Below are 18675 nucleotides of genomic sequence, written 5' to 3' on the forward strand. Positions count from 1 at the left end.
GTCTCTCTTTCTTCTCTCTCTCTCTCGCCTCGCTTTGTTTATTGATTCTTCAAAATCAGTCTCACTCTCTCTGTTGCTCGATTCTCGTTTGTTTCCTACCTTCGGAATCTAAAGCAAAGGTATGCTTTCTTTATTCTTCCGATTTTCTCAAGACATTTTCAGTTCTATAGGGTCTTGGACAATGTAGGTTGCTAGAGAAAATGTAGAAAAAAAATGGTCTGAGTACTTAGTCGTAAATTGCAAACTCAAAGCTGTTGTGGGTCTTTTCATTTCTTGTAAAGTTGTTAGCTTTCGATGGAATTTTTGTGGATTCTCCCTTGGTTACTTACATGCCTGCACAGTGTTTGTTTAAATGCCTGACTGAAGTTTTTTTTATAGTCAAAGCTCACATTTTTTTTTTAATCATTCTGTTAGTCTTGGTATAAGTATAATGTGAAATCGGTTTATGATTTTATGCTCTGATTACTGTCGAGAGGTGGAATTGGTATGTTGCTAGTGCATTTATTGTAATCCAGATTCTTAAATAAAGACAGAACATTTGATCATAGGTTGCTGATGATGATTCGTAAACATAGATGTTCGTTTCAGAGAAGAACCTAGAAGTCTCTGTCTACTATCTTTCTCTTTCTCTATTCGTTCTGACTTTTTTCAAGAGTCTTTCTCTGTTCTTTCCTTTGAGAAAAATGTTATGTGATGATAGGTATAGGCCAGTTACCGTGGAACGTGATGATTCCTTATGTAACTGTTTGACAATTTTTTTTTGGTTTGGTTTTGAAGGTTGAAAAATGTTTCTCAAAGTCCAGTTACCGTGGAACGTGATGATTCCAGCTGAAATCATGGCGCTAAAGGGCTGATTCTAAAGAGGGCTATACTAGTCCAGTTACTAGACGCATTCGCTTCAAAGAAAGTAACCAAGGAGCTTGGCTACTACGTGGCAGTCACAACTCTGGACAAGATTGGAGAAGGCAAAATCAGGGAGCACACGGGTGAAGTTCTGTTCCCGGTGATGTTCAGCGGAATGACTTTCAAGATCTTTAAAGGAGAGATAATTCACGGTGTGGTGCACAAGGTGTTGAAGCACGGTGTGTTCATGAGATGTGGTCCTATCGAGAATGTTTACCTCTCATACACGAAGATGCCGGATTACAAGTACATCCCAGGAGAGAACCCGATCTTCATGAATGATAAGATGTCTAGGATCCAGGTTGAGGCTACAGTGAGGGTCGTGGTGCTTGGGACGAAGTGGATGGAGGCAGAGAGAGAGTTTCAGGCGTTGGCTAGCTTGGAAGGTGACTATCTTGGACCAATCTTTGAAGAGTGATCTGCTATCATTTCTTCATGTGGTGTGGGGGTTTTTGGGCAATCTCTCATGTCTATATAACTCAATCTTTAGTTAATGTGTGTTGGTTACTCTCTCAAGTCGTACCAAAAAATGAAAACCTTTGTGATCTTTGTGAATGTAATGATCTTCTCCACCTGCATGTGAAATATTGCTAGTGTTTTTTGCTTTTCTCTTTCGTGATCGAGGTCAAACTGGACTATCTAACCAAAGTTAACCGAACCAATCTCAGGGCACAGATTTGTATTATATTAACCGACTTTTGTTATGTCTTTTTTACCGACTTTTCCTCATTGTGTTTCATCTGCACCGTGGATTACTTAAGATTAGAATAAATTACAACCGTAGGATCTTTCCTAAATCATAAACCAACTAGGATTATTATGGGGTTTGCTCTCTCTATATATGTTGTGACAAATAACATCATCGAATTTATCAACTCTCGTTGATCCTCATTGTCAACCCTCGTTGATCTATATCTAATCAACTCTCGTTGTTGATCTTCGTTGTCAACTCTCGTTGATCTCCATGATCAACCCTCGTTGATTAACAACCAGAAGTCGATGTTCTTCTTGTTAGGGTTCGGCCATGTCATCAAGGTATATACGTTATCTTCTATGTCCAGGAGTTTTTATTATATTTTTCCTTACATGCGTAGACTAGGGTTTCTCTGTTTCGTTGTTACTCTGTTTCTACATATCTCGGTCTTCTGCTTATACATATATATATCTTGTAAACTTGACTCAATATCTGTTTCGTATTCTTGTAGGGATCAATATATATGACTGTGCTGGGACAAACGCAACATCTGATATCAACTCTCGTCGATGCTTTAACGATCAACCCTTGATCTCATCATCAATACTCGTTGATGCTTTAACGATCAACCCTTGATCTCATCATCAATACTCGTTGATGCTTTAACGATCAACTGATCTCGTTGATCTCATCATCAATACTCGTTGAGCCTAATCAACTATCGTTGATGCTTTAACGATCAACACTCGTTGATGCTCTCACGATCAAGTACCCTTCTTGATCTCATCATCAACACTCGTTGATGCTCTCACGATCAAGTACTCTTCTTGATCTCATCATCAACACTCGTTGATCCTAGCCAATTCTCGTTGATGCTCTCACGATCAAGTACTCTTCTTGATCTCATCATCAACACCTCGTTGATACTAATCAATTCTCGTTGATGCTCTCACGATCAAGTACTCTTCTTGATCTCACCATCAATACCTTGTTGATACTAATCAATTCTCGTTGATGCTCTAATATCATCAGCTCTCGTTGATCTCACCATCAACCCTTGTTGATAAAAGAAGCAAGGTTCTTGCGTTGGGTGGGGTTGTTTTTGACTTTTGCCATGACAGGTGCGCTTGCTTGGCAAGTCGAAGACCCTAAATAATATGTGAGCCTACGGGAATATAAGTGGAGTATCTGATCAACTCTCGTTGGCCCTCTCACCATCAACTCTCGTTGACCCTATAACCATCAACTCTGTTGATTCTAATCAACGTCCCTCGTTGAGTTTTTAAAAAGAAGGAAATTGAATCTATCTCCATAGATTTACGTTCTTGTTTGGGCTTCCAAACTGAAAAGAAGGGGATGCATACGACCTTTGCCATGACAGGTGCGCTTGCTTGGCAGGTCTAGAAACCCTATAAAAAAAAAGATTCAAAGTTTGGTTTTGTGGATCGCACGGTATTGTTAATATTCATTCTTTTCCTGGATCTCCCTCCCCTTGGATCTCCCTCCCCTTATACTCTGTGTCTCTCTCTTATTTTCCTGCTTTTTTTTCCTTCTCCAGCTACATAATTGCATAGATAGCTCTAGTTCGTGTCAGAATCATGGATCAATTTTATGGAGAGAATGTTTACCTCTCATCTCTCATACATGAAGATGCTGGAATATGATCTTTGTGAATGAGAAGATGTCTAGGATTCAGGTTGTGGTGATTGGAACGAAGTGGATGTAGTAGCGTACCATGTTCAATTTCCACTAATTCAAGGAAAAACATCGTTTGGATTTTAACATTTCAACATGTTGTTTTTGATATGTTTTTGGTCATATCGTCATATGCTTGTGTATATGTATATAATATATAACCAGAAGTCATCAACAAGAACTATCTCTAACTAAGTTAACGAAATCAAACTCTAGATAGTCGTGGTTTATTGTTACATATATATAATTAAGAATATTAGAAATAACAATTCTTTTGCATTCTCGCTAAATAATGATGTTGTATAAAATTAGATAACATCTAATAACACTTGAATTTAATTGAGTTAAAAAGTAATAATTTGAATAACACTAAAATCTAAAAAATTTTAAAAAAATGATTAAATCTACACATTCCAATAACACAAGATTTCAAAAGAACTTATAAAACGTTTGATCGAATAATAGTGGAATTCATCATTCTATTAAATTTTTTCACATTCCCGTGTCCAATACCCCACCTAAGTTTTTGTGTTAAGATTTTGGAGCAGTTGTTTCGTGTTCGATAGATTAAAAAAATATACATGCTTGTTATTTAAATTGTACGTACACGGATATGAAAAATAAAATTTAAAATTCTTACTTTTACCTAGGGTGGATATTGATTTTGGACTACTATTATGTCTCTCTTGTCATGTTCTTTAATTATAATAGTATCATTTTCAAGAAAATGTCAGGTTTTAAGATTGTGTGGCTTGTATCATTTTTTTTGTGTGGCTTGTATCATTTATAACTTCAAATATAGATAAGATGATTTAAATTTATTTGTATGACATAAAAGATCAGGATAGACAACTCAAGCAGCGACATATAATATATATAACAGTTAAATTTCTGAAAATCTGCAATTCGCAATATTGCATTGTCTAAATTCGAATCTTATTACTAATTAATTAATAGTAATACTAACACACTTGGACCTAGAATCTGGCCAATGAACAAAACTTGTGGCCAGAGAAGCTTCGTAAACGACGTCGTCTAGTCACAAAAATCCCAATATTCGAACAAACCCAACTCAGAGAATTAGACCAAGAAAATTAGTGTTAATATGGAGATGAGGTTAGGTAATGGATTAAAGGGTCGTCCAAAGACAAGCTAGAGGGATGGCAACAAAATGTGACAGGACTGCTGCAATCTTCTTTCTCTGTCTATCTCCCTCTAAATAGTTAGTACTTATTAGGTTTGACTTTAAATAAATATATTTTGTTTGATTCTTAAGTAATAATTATTTAAATTTAATTATAATGAAAAATTAGTTTATTCTTATCTATGAACAGAAAAGTCAGCCCCTCGCAAGTCCAAAAGATCTTCTTTAATTTTCTTGTCATTAAAAAAATTAGAAAGTGAAGTAGGAGAAAAACTAAAGCATGACATTATCAACTCCGATGTCGTATCTTCCTTGTAAACAGAACATCCTTCTCTAACCAATTACCAAATTAATTTGTTATAAGAAAATTATTACAAAATGTTGTGTTAATCATTGACCCATGAACTTAATAAATAAAAGATTCAACAGTAAAATAAACAAAGGTGAGGTCAGTCCAGTTTTGATCGGAAAACATTATCTAGAAACAAAATGAACTTTATTTGTAGTTTTTGTTAAGAACATGAGACTAATTAAACACGTATTAATAGGTGATGCATGTATACCATTTAATTAACACTGTTGAATTTGGATCTAGTATAGACTGTATAGTATAAGCTTGAGTATATAATAATTAATGGTTTGAATTTAGAAAATAAGTCGTATTAGTAGTAATTTAATTGTAAGGTCAAGAAGATACGTGACACCATCGAATAAACCAATGTCTTGTCCTCTACAAACAAATATATGGTATGGTTTTGTTTAATTATGCCCTCGTCTTAAGTCATCAATGCAACACCTAACACGCGCTAGTGACATTTCCTTCATCTGGTCAAACTCACACGTACATACACCCACACGTGTTGTATACATATTTTATTTTTTCTTAAAATGAAAATTATTAATTTGAACCAATATAGCAGTATGAAATCTAATACATAAAAACTGAATCATATGAAACACAATCATTTTAATTTTACCGTCTCATTGCAAAGGAAATTGTGTACGGTAATGGGTTAGTCAACCCAAAAGTGACGTGATGATGAGTGACACTTTTCCTTTGGTTAGTTTTTGGTTGGTAAAAAGAAAATATTAATTATAATATAACTTTGGCATACTCAATCTTGTCTTGAATTTGTTGGGAAAATATAACAAATCTTTGAAAAATCAGGAAAATAAAAGGTCCAATCACAAAAGAAAAAATACGAATTATAAAGTGAACATATTTTAAAATTATTTGTAGTTTTAATTTATTTAACTTTTATTTTGGTTAGGATTTAATATTTATAAACAATTCACCACATTAATGGCGAGTGTACATATGTAAGTATATATAAATCGAATTTTTAGTCACTTTAAATATTAATTAGCAATATTAATATATTTAGTGGTGTTTTCTTATTAATATTTATGATATTTCATGGCTTATAAGGGGATCATTAATGAGAGAACTTTTTTTTGTGTTCTTAGATTAAATATATAGTGAAAATAATGTTACATCAGTTGTTAAAATCATAGGTAAAAAAAATGGGAGAACTAATTATGGTATTCTTAGAATAAAGATATAGTGAAATAATATTCATAAACATTTTACAAATTATAAAAACTTATAAAATAACATTTAAATTGCTTACTTATATAAAAGCAATTGTATACTTATAAATTAATATAATATTCTTAAACATATTACAATTATAAAAACTTATAAATTAACATTTAAATTGCTTACTTATATAAAAGCAATTATATACTTATAAATTAATATAATATTCTTAAACATATTACAATTATAAAAACTTATAAATTAACATTTAAATTGCTTACTTATATAAAAGCAATTATATACTTATAAATTAATATAATATTCTTAAACATATTACAATTATAAAAACTTATAAATTAACATTTAAATTGCTTACTTATATAAAAGCAATTATATACTTATAAATTAATATAATATTCTTAAACATATTACAATTATAAAAACTTATAAATTAACATTTAAATTGCTTACTTATATAAAAGCAATTATATACTTATAAATTAATATAATATTCTTAAACATATTACAATTATAAAAACTTATAAATTAACATTTAAATTGCTTACTTATATAAATGAAATATTTTCTTTTTTTCCAAAAAATCTCGTCCAATCACATGAAGCCACGTCAAATAAGAACTGGGCTTAAATCAGTTCTACATAAAGAACTAAAAAAAGTGTTCTAAGCCACTATTTATTATTTTTATAATTTTTTTGGGCTTAGAACACCCTTGGTGTTCTCCTATTAATGATGGCCTAATTAGTTCTAACATGTATCAACCATAATATTAAAGTGTACACATAGATAATCATATACACAGTAAGTAGTGTTTCCATCCCAATAACAAAAAGAGTGTGCAATGATATTAGAAAATCTTTGGGATATATAGAGAATATTAGCTGGGAAATTAATCAAACAACATTGATTAATCAATAGAAGCTAATACGCACCTATCTAAGCTTATCCTCTTATATGACATAAAAAAAAAAAAAGAAAAAAAAAAGAGATCACACACACCTATCTATGTATACAATATACAAATATTTTAACCACTAACCAGCTCGATTATAATGTCTTAAAGATTGGGATTTGTCAAATGCATCGATTCTAGGGTTTTGAAAAAGGACAACAAGAAACATTTTCGTTGCTTTAATTTTAAAGCTCTGAATTTCCTGGTGTCTTCAATCTTTTATTAAATTATTCTAAAGAATATATTTTATTATATTGTAGGGTTATTAATTTATACAGAATATTAGTTGCTCCCTTTTGAAATTTTGATGGTTTCCTCTTGTTATGTTGTTGCCTAGTTGTGGTTCCTTATCTCACTTGATTATTTTAACTAACTAATTTTAAAACTGATTAAAATTATAATTTATTTTGTTATATATGCATTAAGTTTTTGTAACGACATACTTGTGATAAACCAAGGTCTATTAGTGTAAGTTGTCTGGTTGTTCAGATCAATAATTGTATTAAAGCTTCTCCTTTTATATTAAAATACAGTCTTCCATGCACCAATCAATTTAATTTCCACAATTAGCATTAAAAAATTCTCGAAACTGATATTTGCTTAAGAAAAACAAAGGTAAAATAACAAAATGGTATGTACATGTATATATATAAGGTTTTAGAAAACAATTTTAATTTGAAATGCGGCCAATCCTATATATTTATTCAAGATCATAATAGTTGTCGCTTAGATCATATTATTGGTACAAACTTACGTACTTTAAGACGTAACTCTTGCAAGTTTGGAAAGCCAAGGTAATTTTTTTACTAATGACTATTGACCTGATTCATGCAAAGCCATTTGTTATAGATTTACGATCATTACCTAGGGTAGACGACTACAGTTCTAAATATTTGAAGATAGATTATATTTTTTTATCATATTATTCCTATTCAAATTTCTTCGAAGTTGAAAATGCATCCACTGCGCGTAGACTATAAGATCAAATATCTATAATTAAACTATATGTGTATATATATATTATGTAAAAGAGACTATAAGTCAAAGAACCAAGAGTTTCTAGAACACATATATAAATATGTGAGACACATTAAAAAACGGTCTCGACATGGAAATTGATGCTACTTTGAGATGAAGTCAAACTTATTTTACAAAGGACGATCGACTCATATAGAACTGTATATGTATGGAATATGGTCTTCTCGATATCGACGTTTTCTGAACAAATCTGTTCTTTTATGGTTCTCGACTATATGTTTCGGTTGATGATACAAAAGTATGGAAATACTGAAAGTTATATGGAACATAAAATAGTAAAGTCATATATATTGTTAACATACTGTTTCTTAATTTCTTTGGCCATTATACATTTATGCAATTTCCAAAAACTAACTAGTGTTTCTGTCATAGTTGAGAAAATCTAAAAATTAAGAAAGTCAGAATTGTGTCCTTTTTGCCTTTTCATTAGAAATTCACTTATCCAGACAAATCTTCTATAAGTTTCAGCAAATTATCCAAATTCAAGAATTGCATCAGAAATTAAAATAACTGATGACATTTGATTGGCTATAGAGAGAACATTTCAACCCAAGTCACGACAAATCGAGATGATGGTTTGTTTTCTGCCCTTTAATTTGACCTATTGATTAATTAAAATACATAAAGTGATAATGCGATTGGACAAATTTTTCACGCAAGTGTTTCTTTTACGTTAATGATTATTAAAACTAAGACAACTTTTTGCCTTTTCAGAATGAATAATACAATGTAATTAAAATTTAGAAAACTAATCTAAAATGCAGAAAAAGCATAAACCCTAGTTAGAAAAATATATTATTAGGGTTGAAGTTGAATTATTAGAAGAAATACACTAAAACGCGGAGAGGACTTCACATATTTTTTTAATAATTACTTTTTCAGTTATAATAATCATCAACTAATATCCTCTTTTTCTCGTCTTTATAAATCATCTCTTCTGAGCATTAGATCATTTCATCATCACATCAATCATATCAACACTTGGAAAGAGAAAAGAAGAACAACGACAAGATCAAGAAGAACAACAACGACAAGATCAAGAAAAGACAAGATTTGTAAGAAAATGGGAAGAGCTCCATGCTGCGACAAGGCAAACGTGAAGAAAGGGCCATGGTCGCCGGAAGAAGATGTGAAGCTCAAGGATTACATCGACAAATATGGCACTGGTGGCAACTGGATCGCACTGCCTCAGAAAATTGGTAACACACAGTTCTACTTTTGTTTAAATTCTAATCCCATAGCTAAAGTTCTTATAATTTCTATTAGTATCTTATAATTTATGTTTCAGCTTCTTTCTAATTTACACATATGGTTTATCAAAAAATGCATGTAAATTGTAAACCCCTCTCTTGATTTTTGATTTAGATATGGATTAGATCAAGTTTTGTGCTGATTTTGAGATTTGTGTAAATTATATAGGTTTGAAGAGATGTGGTAAGAGCTGCAGACTGAGATGGCTTAATTACTTAAGACCAAACATCAAACATGGTGGTTTTTCTGAGGAAGAAGACAGTATCATCTTGAGTCTCTACATTAGCATTGGGAGCCGGTCAGTGATCTATTTCTCTTGATCTCTCTTATTAATAAGTTAATTAATTAATTAACACCTCTTAATAAAAGTATATAATTAATACTTTTCTCGTTGTGAATTAGAGGTAAATATTCCTATTGAAATTCAACTTGAGACTCTTGTCTTTTTACCTTTTGTCTATGAATCTTATGCTGAAACACATGCAAGCCCATGTTTCTTCAAGCTATGGTATCTCTCATAGAATTTAGGGTTTATATTGTCTCTTTCTTCTTGTTTTAGTGTCTTTGTAAGAACCTTTATACATTTATACTTATGAAACGTGAACTTGGTGAGTGATTTCTAATATATGGTTTTTCTAATAAACGTTCTTTTAATTTTAACCTTAATGTGATATATATGCAGGTGGTCCATAATTGCAGCTCAGCTTCCTGGAAGGACTGACAACGATATCAAGAATTATTGGAACACAAAGCTGAAGAAGAAACTTCTTGGAAGACAGAAACAAATGAATCGTCAAGACTCCATATCCGATTCTACTGAAAACAATGTCAGCAACAACAACAAAAAGAGTACTCCTCAGAATCTGAGCAATTCAGCACTCGAGAGGCTTCAACTTCACATGCAGCTTCAGAATCTACAAAACCCATTCTCTAGTTTCTACAACAACCCTATCTTGTGGCCCAAGCTTCATCCATTGCTGCAGAGTACTACTACAACTACACCTAATCAAATCTCTAAACTTGCATCTCAAGAAAGCTTCCACCCCTTGGGAGTTAACGTTGATCATCAGAACAATAATATCAAGCTAGCTGAGATCAACAATGGAGTCTCTCCTCTCTATTCGGAGAACGTAGAGCAATCCCTAAACCCCGCTCAAGAGTTTCAACCTAGTTTCGGTTTTTCGCAGGACCTTCGATTAGATAATCATAACATGGACCTTATGAACAGAGGTCATTCTAAAGAATTGTTTCAAGTGGGGAACGAGTTTGAGCTAACGACGAATGGTTCGAGTTGGTGGTCAGAGGAAGTGGAGCTAGAGAGGAAAACGACATCGTCGAGTTCTTGGGGATCAGCTTCTGTTCTTGATCAGACGACTGAAGGAATGGTTATGCTTCAAGATTACGCTCAGATGAGCTACCACAGTGTGTAATCATTAATATCATGAATATATATGTGTAACTTATAGGGTTGGATTATTTGTTTAAAATATGTATTATTTCGGTCATAAGCTTATAGCAATGTGGAGGGTGCATGAAAGGGGAGGTTTCATAATTTCTATAAATATGTAACGAGTTGTGGATAATAATAAAGTAAAACGTTAATTCTACTTACAGTACTTTTCTTTTTATTCTGGAGTGATATATATTTTTTTTGCTAAGTGAGTAAATGGAGTGATATATATTTTATACTATGAAACAGTTGCATGTACAGTATTCATAAATAAATTCTGTGAAAATCCCACACCTTTATAATCGTTTGTGTAACACTATACCGCAGCTTATATTAATAACGGTATCATTGGTGTCCCAATTTTAATCCGATTTGAGGATTCCAAAATTTACAGAAGTGAAAGAAAAAAAAATATTACAGAAGTGTTGGTTGTATTAGTTACTGATTGACCCAGGAAATAATGGGCTTGAACTTTATTTCATTTCCAAGGCCCATTAAAAGATGCGACTCGCTGAGAGTGACGTGGCATGACGTTGACAAGCAAGCAAAGAAAACTAAAAAAAATTCCTCAACTAGAAAGTAAAATACTTTAGATTGACCATAAAGATGAGTATCAAAGTATAACTAATGTGGCGTTAATTAAATTTTGTAAAATAAAACCATTACATAAAATGTCCATTGGGGGGGACATTATAGGCCGGCTAATTTTTTTTTATATTCAGTAATCTCGTATCTATTATCCGATAGTTGGTAATTATTATATTTATATCCGATCCATGTAAAACTAATATAATTTGATCTGTTCTATCCGCAGATAAATTAATTATGGACGATCACCTTTTCCTTGTGCCACTTGAAAATCTGAAATTCAGAAACCAATTAGAATATCATTCAACGCATGAAATTGATAGATAAAGAGAATTTTTAGAGATATTAATTTAACTCCATCACAACTTTTTTTCTATGTATTCTTATTTTTTATTTTTAAGACTTTTTATATGCATGAGATGACAAAGATTTTTTGTTACTTCAAAATAAATTTCTCAATTCTATTCTGCAAATAATAAACATAATTCTGAATTTAACGTGAATCGGATATATAGTTTTTTTAACCATTTTGAATAACTAAGATAAGTGATGGTTCGACAAAAAAGAAAAAAGAAGAGATCAAATGTTCATATACTACTCAAGAAATTAATGTAGATGTATAAGACAAAAATTTGTATTAAAATCCTAATTGACATATTATAATTAACCATAAAACCCATTTAACCAAAGGGAAACATTAAAGAGTGGTAACCATAATCGAACATGGAAGCCACATTGTAGTTGACATTCTCTAAAGGTCCAAATTCATTAGTTAATTCATCAATTCGTAACTTATAAATAATCATTCACCAAAGTCATTTCTCTTCACCACCCACAAAACCATTTTTCATAGTCACACCACAAAGATGGCGACCAGTTCATCAATGACCCTAGTCATTATCTTCACAATTTCCCTTCTCTTGGTCGCTTTCCAAGAAGTCCATGCAGACTATTACCGACCGAGGCCACCAGTTACCCCTACCCCTTATGTCCCTAAGCCATGGCTCCCAGTTCCGAGTCCCAAGCCTGTTTACCGGCTTCCTACTTACCCAAGACTACCCGCTGGCTCAATCGCTAGATTGTTTCTTGACCCACATAACGCTCTTCGGTCCAGACTAGGTATTTATTTGTCATAAATATTGTTACAATTAGTTGAGGGATCCGGATTCAAATTTTTAAAAAATATTGTATAATGTTGTTGTTAATGATTTGGTGAAATGAATATCATTCCCTATCAGGTGTGTCTCCATTGATTTGGGACAGCAAGCTAGCTAGCTACGCGACATGGTGGGCTAACCAAAGGCGTTACGACTGCTCAATGACTCACTCGACGGGACCATACGGTGAGAACCTGTTTTGGGGAAGTGGCTCGGACTGGACACCAACTTTTGCGGTGCAGTCATGGGTCGTTGAAGGAAGGTCTTACGACCACAACAGCAACTCGTGCGGCGGAAGTGGAATGTGTGGTCACTACACTCAGATGGTGTGGCGTGACACCAAAAGGCTTGGGTGCGCGCGTGTGGTGTGTGAGAATGGTGCAGGAGTTTTCATCACTTGTAACTACGACCCACCGGGTAACTACGTTGGAGAGAAGCCTTACTAAAAAAAGACAAGAAACACTTTTTTTAAAGGGGTTTTCTTTGTACTTGATTTCATTTAATTTCTTAATATTTTCATTTTCCAATATCTTCGTAAACTGAAATTTCCGACAGATATCTAATTTGTATGGGTCATCGTTATGTTGTTTAAAAAAATTGTTCTGGTGGTACGTCGCATTTTGGTGAGTGGGAGTACCCAAGTAAGTTGAGTTTTGGTATTTGGTTCACAGTTGTTATGTTTGTGTGTTGCCAAGTTCTTTTGTGTTAAAAAACGTTTATCATACATAATACACTACAAGAAAATACATCCATTTACGACCACGGTATTGCCGTATTGGTAGGAAATTGGTTAGAAGTAGCCTATTCCAACGACTTTCTGACCAAATCAAATCGTCGGAATTCTCTGGTCGAAAACCAACATTTGGGGTGACCATATGTACCTCTTACAAACTGTTCATTACATGTATGAATATGACTTTGTTGTTGGAGTTACTAACAATATGACTTTGTTTTAATCTTTGAAATCGTTGATCATGAAAACTACCATTAGTTATATTCATTCTTTATATGATTGACTAACCCCTAATGAATCGTTTTAATCGTTTCTATTCTTGAGTAACACATTATGTCAAATTATATATAATGCCGTTGGGCTTCAATTATATTCCTCCAGACATACATTGTTTCATGCAATGATTCTTTCTCTTTATTAGTCTCAAAACGTCTCTCTTCTTCTTACTCATCTCTCAGAAACAAAACAAGAACAAACACATTTGATCTTCTTCTTCAGCTGTGTATAGAATCATTGCGTTCTTGAAAACTTCGGGACTATTGGGTTTCGAAGAAGAGGGAAATGCCTAATCTAGGAATCCGCCCCGCATATTACTACTGTTATTAGCAATAAATTCCTGAAAATTAAATAAAAGGTGATTTACTCAAATCTAATCCAAATTAGGTAATATTACCAGAATCTACAAACAAAGATTTTATTATTAGAATATTTCGGATATTTTTAAAATACCCAGCATGCCCTTATTTTATGTTACCGAAAAAAACGTAATTACAAAAATGTCATTGCCACGTTAGACGTCACGTCAGAAACGCTGACGTGGAACAATATCTCAGCCATAACGCGTTACAAAGGTATGTTGCGGCTGAGTTATAGGTATATTACGACTGAGTTATGGAAAAAAACATTTGAGTAAGAGTGGACGGCTGAGATAGAGCATAACTCAGCCAAGTGTTACGGCTGACTTATCAACATCTGGCTGACTTATCAAAATCTGGCTGAGTTAGAGCATAACTCAGCCAAGCGTTACGGCTGACTTATCAAAATCTGGCTGAGTTACGCTCTAACTCAGCCGTCCTTACGGCTGAGTTTTCACCCGATGGTTGAGTTGTTAAAATTTTGGCTGAGTTATCACTACGACACGGCTGAGTTATCACTACGACACGACTGAGTTACCATTTTCCGACTAGCTAAGTTATCGTATAACTCAGCCGTGATAGGTTGACTTATCGTACAACTCAGCCGTGATAGGCTGACTTATCGTACAACTCAGCCATTTGACGGCTGACTTAGTAGCATAAGATTAATTACTAGAATGTTCTTTAGTTACGGCTGACTTATTAAACAATACGGCTGAGTTACATATTTTCAGTTGATGAAGCGGCTGAATTTGGCACCAATTTTTTTGCTTTTTAATTACTGTAATGTTTTTCATGTTGTGACTGAGTTATAATTTGTTTGATGGCTGAGTTTTATTTAGGCGGGGTTATTAATTGTTTGATGGCTGACTTGCCACGTCGGACGCAACATCCATGTCAACATCCATGCCGGCATTCCATGTCATCATTTCAACATCCATGTCATCATGTATTTAACACCGACGATAGAGGGTGTATAATTGTGCAGATAGATGGAGGCACAACACACGATCAGCTACGTCTCTGTGTAGAGTTTTCGACGAAAGAGTCTACAGAAACTAGTGGAGCTAGAGGAAGTATGATTTGGCCAAGCAGTGACTCGAAAGTAGAATCTACATACGAAGTGTACGGTGGGGGATTTGAAGGCACTTGTTTTGATTATGGTAAGATCGTTGACAAAGAAAACCAAGAAGAAGAAGAAGTTGTCGAAGTAGCTTCTGACGAAGAAGAAGACGATGAATTTTCAACCCGATTTAATGTTTTCGACGACTCCGATATATCAGCCATTAAGGATTTATAAATCACTATAAGTCAGCCGTCACATGAATCAACGAGACCTTTCGTTTTCCAGTAAATATTATAACTCAGCCGTAAAATCATATATATCAGTCATTTACTTTCATATTGTTTCTTGTGATAACTCAGCCATAACTCACTATAACTCAGCTGTCACATGACCTTTCGTTTTCCCTTAATGATTATAACTCAGCCGTAAAGTCATATATATCATCCATTTACTTTCAGATTGTTTCTTGTGATAACTCAGCCATAACTCACTATAACTCAGCTGTCACATGACCTTTCGTTTTCCCTTAATGATTATAACTCAGCCGTAAAGTCATATATATCATCCATTTACTTTCAGATTGTTTCTTGTGATAACTCAGCCATAACTCACTATAACTCAGCCGTCACATGACCTTTCGTTTTCCCGTAAATATTATAACTCAGCCGTAAAGTCATATATATCATCCATTTACTTTCAGATTGTTTCTTGTGATAACTCAGCCATAACTCACTATAACTCAGCCGTCACATGACCTTTCGTTTTCCCGTAATGATTATAACTCAGCCGTAAAGCGATATTTTGGCGGGAAACCATCAGTTAACCTAATAATAGACATATTTCCATTCTAAATTTAAATTTTGAGTTATAATAATTTTAATATTCAATTGTTGGAGAAATACTTTTAGAAAAATAAAATTCTAAATTCGAATAATAATTATTTAATTATTTGCAATAATATCTTGTGATAAAAAGCTCACTTTATGAATTTATTATGCGTGTGGATTTGAGCAGACATAGAATTAGTGATTTTTCGCGCTTCCCTAACAATACTTTTTGTGACATCGAGAGACGTTTTAATACTTATTAGGAATCTGACAGAACAAAAGACCCAGGAAAGAAAGAAGAATATGTTTTCATATTATTGAGAAGACCCTAAACCGACCAAACCGAACCGAACCGGAAATAATAGACATATTTCCATTCTAAATTNTCAGCCATAACTCACTATAACTCAGCTGTCACATGACCTTTCGTTTTCCCGTAATGATTATAACTCAGCCGTAAAGCGATATTTTGGCTGAAAACCATTAGTTAACCTAATAATACACATATTTCCATTCTAAATTTAAATTTGGAGTTATAATAATTTTAATATTCAATTGTTGGAGAAATACTTTTAGAAAAACAAAATTCTAAATTCGAATAATAATTATTTAATTATTTGCAATAATATCTTGTGATAAAAAGCTCACTTTATGAATTTATTATGCGTGTGGATTTGAGCAGACACAAAATTAGTGATTTTTCGCGCTTCCCTAACAACACTTTTTGTAATATCGAGAGATGTTTTAATACTTGTTAGGAATCTGACAGAACAAAAGACCCATGAAAGAAAGAAGAATACGTTTTCATATTATTGAGAAGACCCTAAACCGACCAAACCGAACCGAACCGGAAATAATAGACATATTTCCATTCTAAATTTAAATTTTGAGTTATAATAATTTTAATATTCAATTGTTGGAGAAATACTTTTAGAAAAATAAAATTCTAAATTCGAATAATAATTATTTAATTATTTGCAATAATATCTTGTGATAAAAAGCTCACTTTATGAATTTATTATGCGTGTGGATTTGAGCAGACACAAAATTAGTGATTTTTCGCGCTTCCCTAACAACACTTTTTGTAATATCGAGAGATGTTTTAATACTTGTTAGGAATCTGACAGAACAAAAGACCCATGAAAGAAAGAAGAATACGTTTTCATATTATTGAGAAGACCCTAAACCGACCAAACCGAACCGAACCGGAAATAATAGACATATTTCCATTCTAAATTTAAATTTTGAGTTATAATAATTTTAATATTCAATTGTTGGAGAAATACTTTTAGAATAATAAAATTCTAAATTCGAATAATAATTATTTAATTATTTGCAATAATATCTTGTGATAAAAAGTTCACTTTATGAATTTATTATGCCTGTGGATTTGAGCAGGCACATAATTAGTGATTTCTCGCGCTTCCCTAACATCACTTTTTGTAATATCGAGAGACGTTTTAATACTTATTAGGAATCTAACAGAACAAAAGACCCAGGAAAGAAAGAAAAATATGTTTTCATAAGACCCTAAACGATAACTCAGGCATAACTTTACCATAACTCAGCCAACCCTCAAATTAGAATGACTAAATAACTGACCAAACCGAACCGAACCGGACACTATTTTTCCATTATTTTCGGTTGTATTCGGCTTGCTATCGGTTATATTAAGTTAATCGACCTAATTTAGATAACATTTGGATTATTTATGGTTATATATTCATGTAACCGACCCATAACCGAAAATAACCGAAAAGTAATTTCAAAATTTTTTAAATTTTCAAATGGTTATCATATTAGTATATCCAAATTATCACCTTAAACCAAACACAATATAACCAAAACCAAACTGTTATATTAAAACCCATAATGTTGGAAATATGAACCCTAAACCTCAAACCCTAACCCTAACCCTAACCCCTAAATGTCATGTTTTGAATGTTTTACACATTTTGATCAGACTGTGTAAAAATCAATCTTTGTCTACAATTATTACTTTTTATTGCTTATAATGATTGTAATATTCATTTTTTCATTCTATATTTTAATTTTGAATTATAATAATTCTAATTTACAAATATTTCATAAGTCAGCCGTTTATGTCGATAACTCAGCCATATCAGTCAAATGTTTGAGAAATACTTTTATTAGAAAAAAAATTTAAAACTCAAATTCAAATTTTGAATTCTTTTTAAATAAAAAATCGCTAAAATCTCATTTATTACGCGTGTGGTTCTTAACAATAAACATAATTATTGTTTGTGTCTCCCCAACAACACTTTTTGTATTCTCGAGAAGGTATATAATAAATTAATATATCCGTTGCATAACTCAGCCATAACTTTACCATAACATAGCCAACCCTCAAATTATAATGACTAAATAACCGATCAAACCTAACCGAACCGGAAACTATTTTTTCCATTATTTTTGGTTAATTACTGTTATATTCGGCTTGCTATCGGTTATATTAAGTTAATCGACCTAATTTGAATAACATTTGGATTATTTATGGTTATATATTCATCTAACCGACCCATAACCGGAAATAACCGAAAAGTAATTTGAAAAATTTTGAAATTTTGAAATGGTAATCATATTAGTATATCCATATTACCACCTTAAACCAAACACATTAAAACACATTAGAACCAAAACAAACAAAAAAACAAATAATGTTACTCATCTGAACCCTAAACCCCAACCCTAACCCTAACCCCTAAACGTCATGTGTTGTATGTTCATCAGAATGTGTAAAAATCAATCTTTCTCTATAATTATTACTTTTTATTGGTTATAATAATTGTGATATTCATATTTCAATTGTACATTTAAATTTTGAGTTATAATAATGTAATTTTACAAATATTTCATAAGTCAGCCATGTAAGTCAATAACTCAGCCATCATTTAGTCACTTTGTCGGAATTTTTTTTATTTTTTATTCGAATTTTGAGTTCAATTTTTTAATTATTTTGTATA

General features: G+C 32.5%; 2 protein-coding genes and 1 pseudogene across 2 annotated transcripts; all 3 read left to right on the plus strand.

Annotated features, from left to right (window-relative positions):
• On the plus strand, positions 781 to 1481 carry LOC104726318 (annotated as a pseudogene).
• LOC104726319 (transcription factor MYB36) lies at positions 8955 to 10846 on the plus strand. The gene is made up of 3 exons (XM_010445152.2): positions 8955 to 9183; positions 9404 to 9533; positions 9918 to 10846. Exons 1-3 carry the CDS (start codon positions 9048 to 9050, stop codon positions 10663 to 10665), a joined length of 1014 nt encoding a protein of 337 aa, XP_010443454.1. The 5' UTR covers positions 8955 to 9047; the 3' UTR covers positions 10666 to 10846.
• Positions 12107 to 13159, plus strand: LOC104726320 (pathogenesis-related protein 1-like). The gene is made up of 2 exons (XM_010445153.1): positions 12107 to 12392; positions 12512 to 13159. Exons 1-2 carry the CDS (start codon positions 12140 to 12142, stop codon positions 12874 to 12876), a joined length of 618 nt encoding a protein of 205 aa, XP_010443455.1. The 5' UTR covers positions 12107 to 12139; the 3' UTR covers positions 12877 to 13159.

The sequence above is a fragment of the Camelina sativa genome, chromosome 11 (genome assembly GCF_000633955.1).
Source record: "Camelina sativa cultivar DH55 chromosome 11, Cs, whole genome shotgun sequence".
Classification (NCBI taxonomy): domain Eukaryota; kingdom Viridiplantae; phylum Streptophyta; class Magnoliopsida; order Brassicales; family Brassicaceae; genus Camelina; species Camelina sativa.

What these genes read in the sequence shown, in the direction of transcription:
- LOC104726319 (XM_010445152.2), top strand. Translation starts at nt 9,048, where the DNA reads ATGGGAAGAGCTCCATGCTGCGACAAGGCAAACGTGAAGAAAGGGCCA. An exon ending in CGCACTGCCTCAGAAAATTG is followed by an intron (nt 9,184 to 9,403) that starts GTAACACACAGT and finishes TAAATTATATAG; the next exon opens with GTTTGAAGAGATGTGGTAAG. An exon ending in TACATTAGCATTGGGAGCCG is followed by an intron (nt 9,534 to 9,917) that starts GTCAGTGATCTA and finishes ATATATATGCAG; the next exon opens with GTGGTCCATAATTGCAGCTC.
- LOC104726320 (XM_010445153.1), top strand. Translation starts at nt 12,140, where the DNA reads ATGGCGACCAGTTCATCAATGACCCTAGTCATTATCTTCACAATTTCC. An exon ending in CGCTCTTCGGTCCAGACTAG is followed by an intron (nt 12,393 to 12,511) that starts GTATTTATTTGT and finishes ATTCCCTATCAG; the next exon opens with GTGTGTCTCCATTGATTTGG.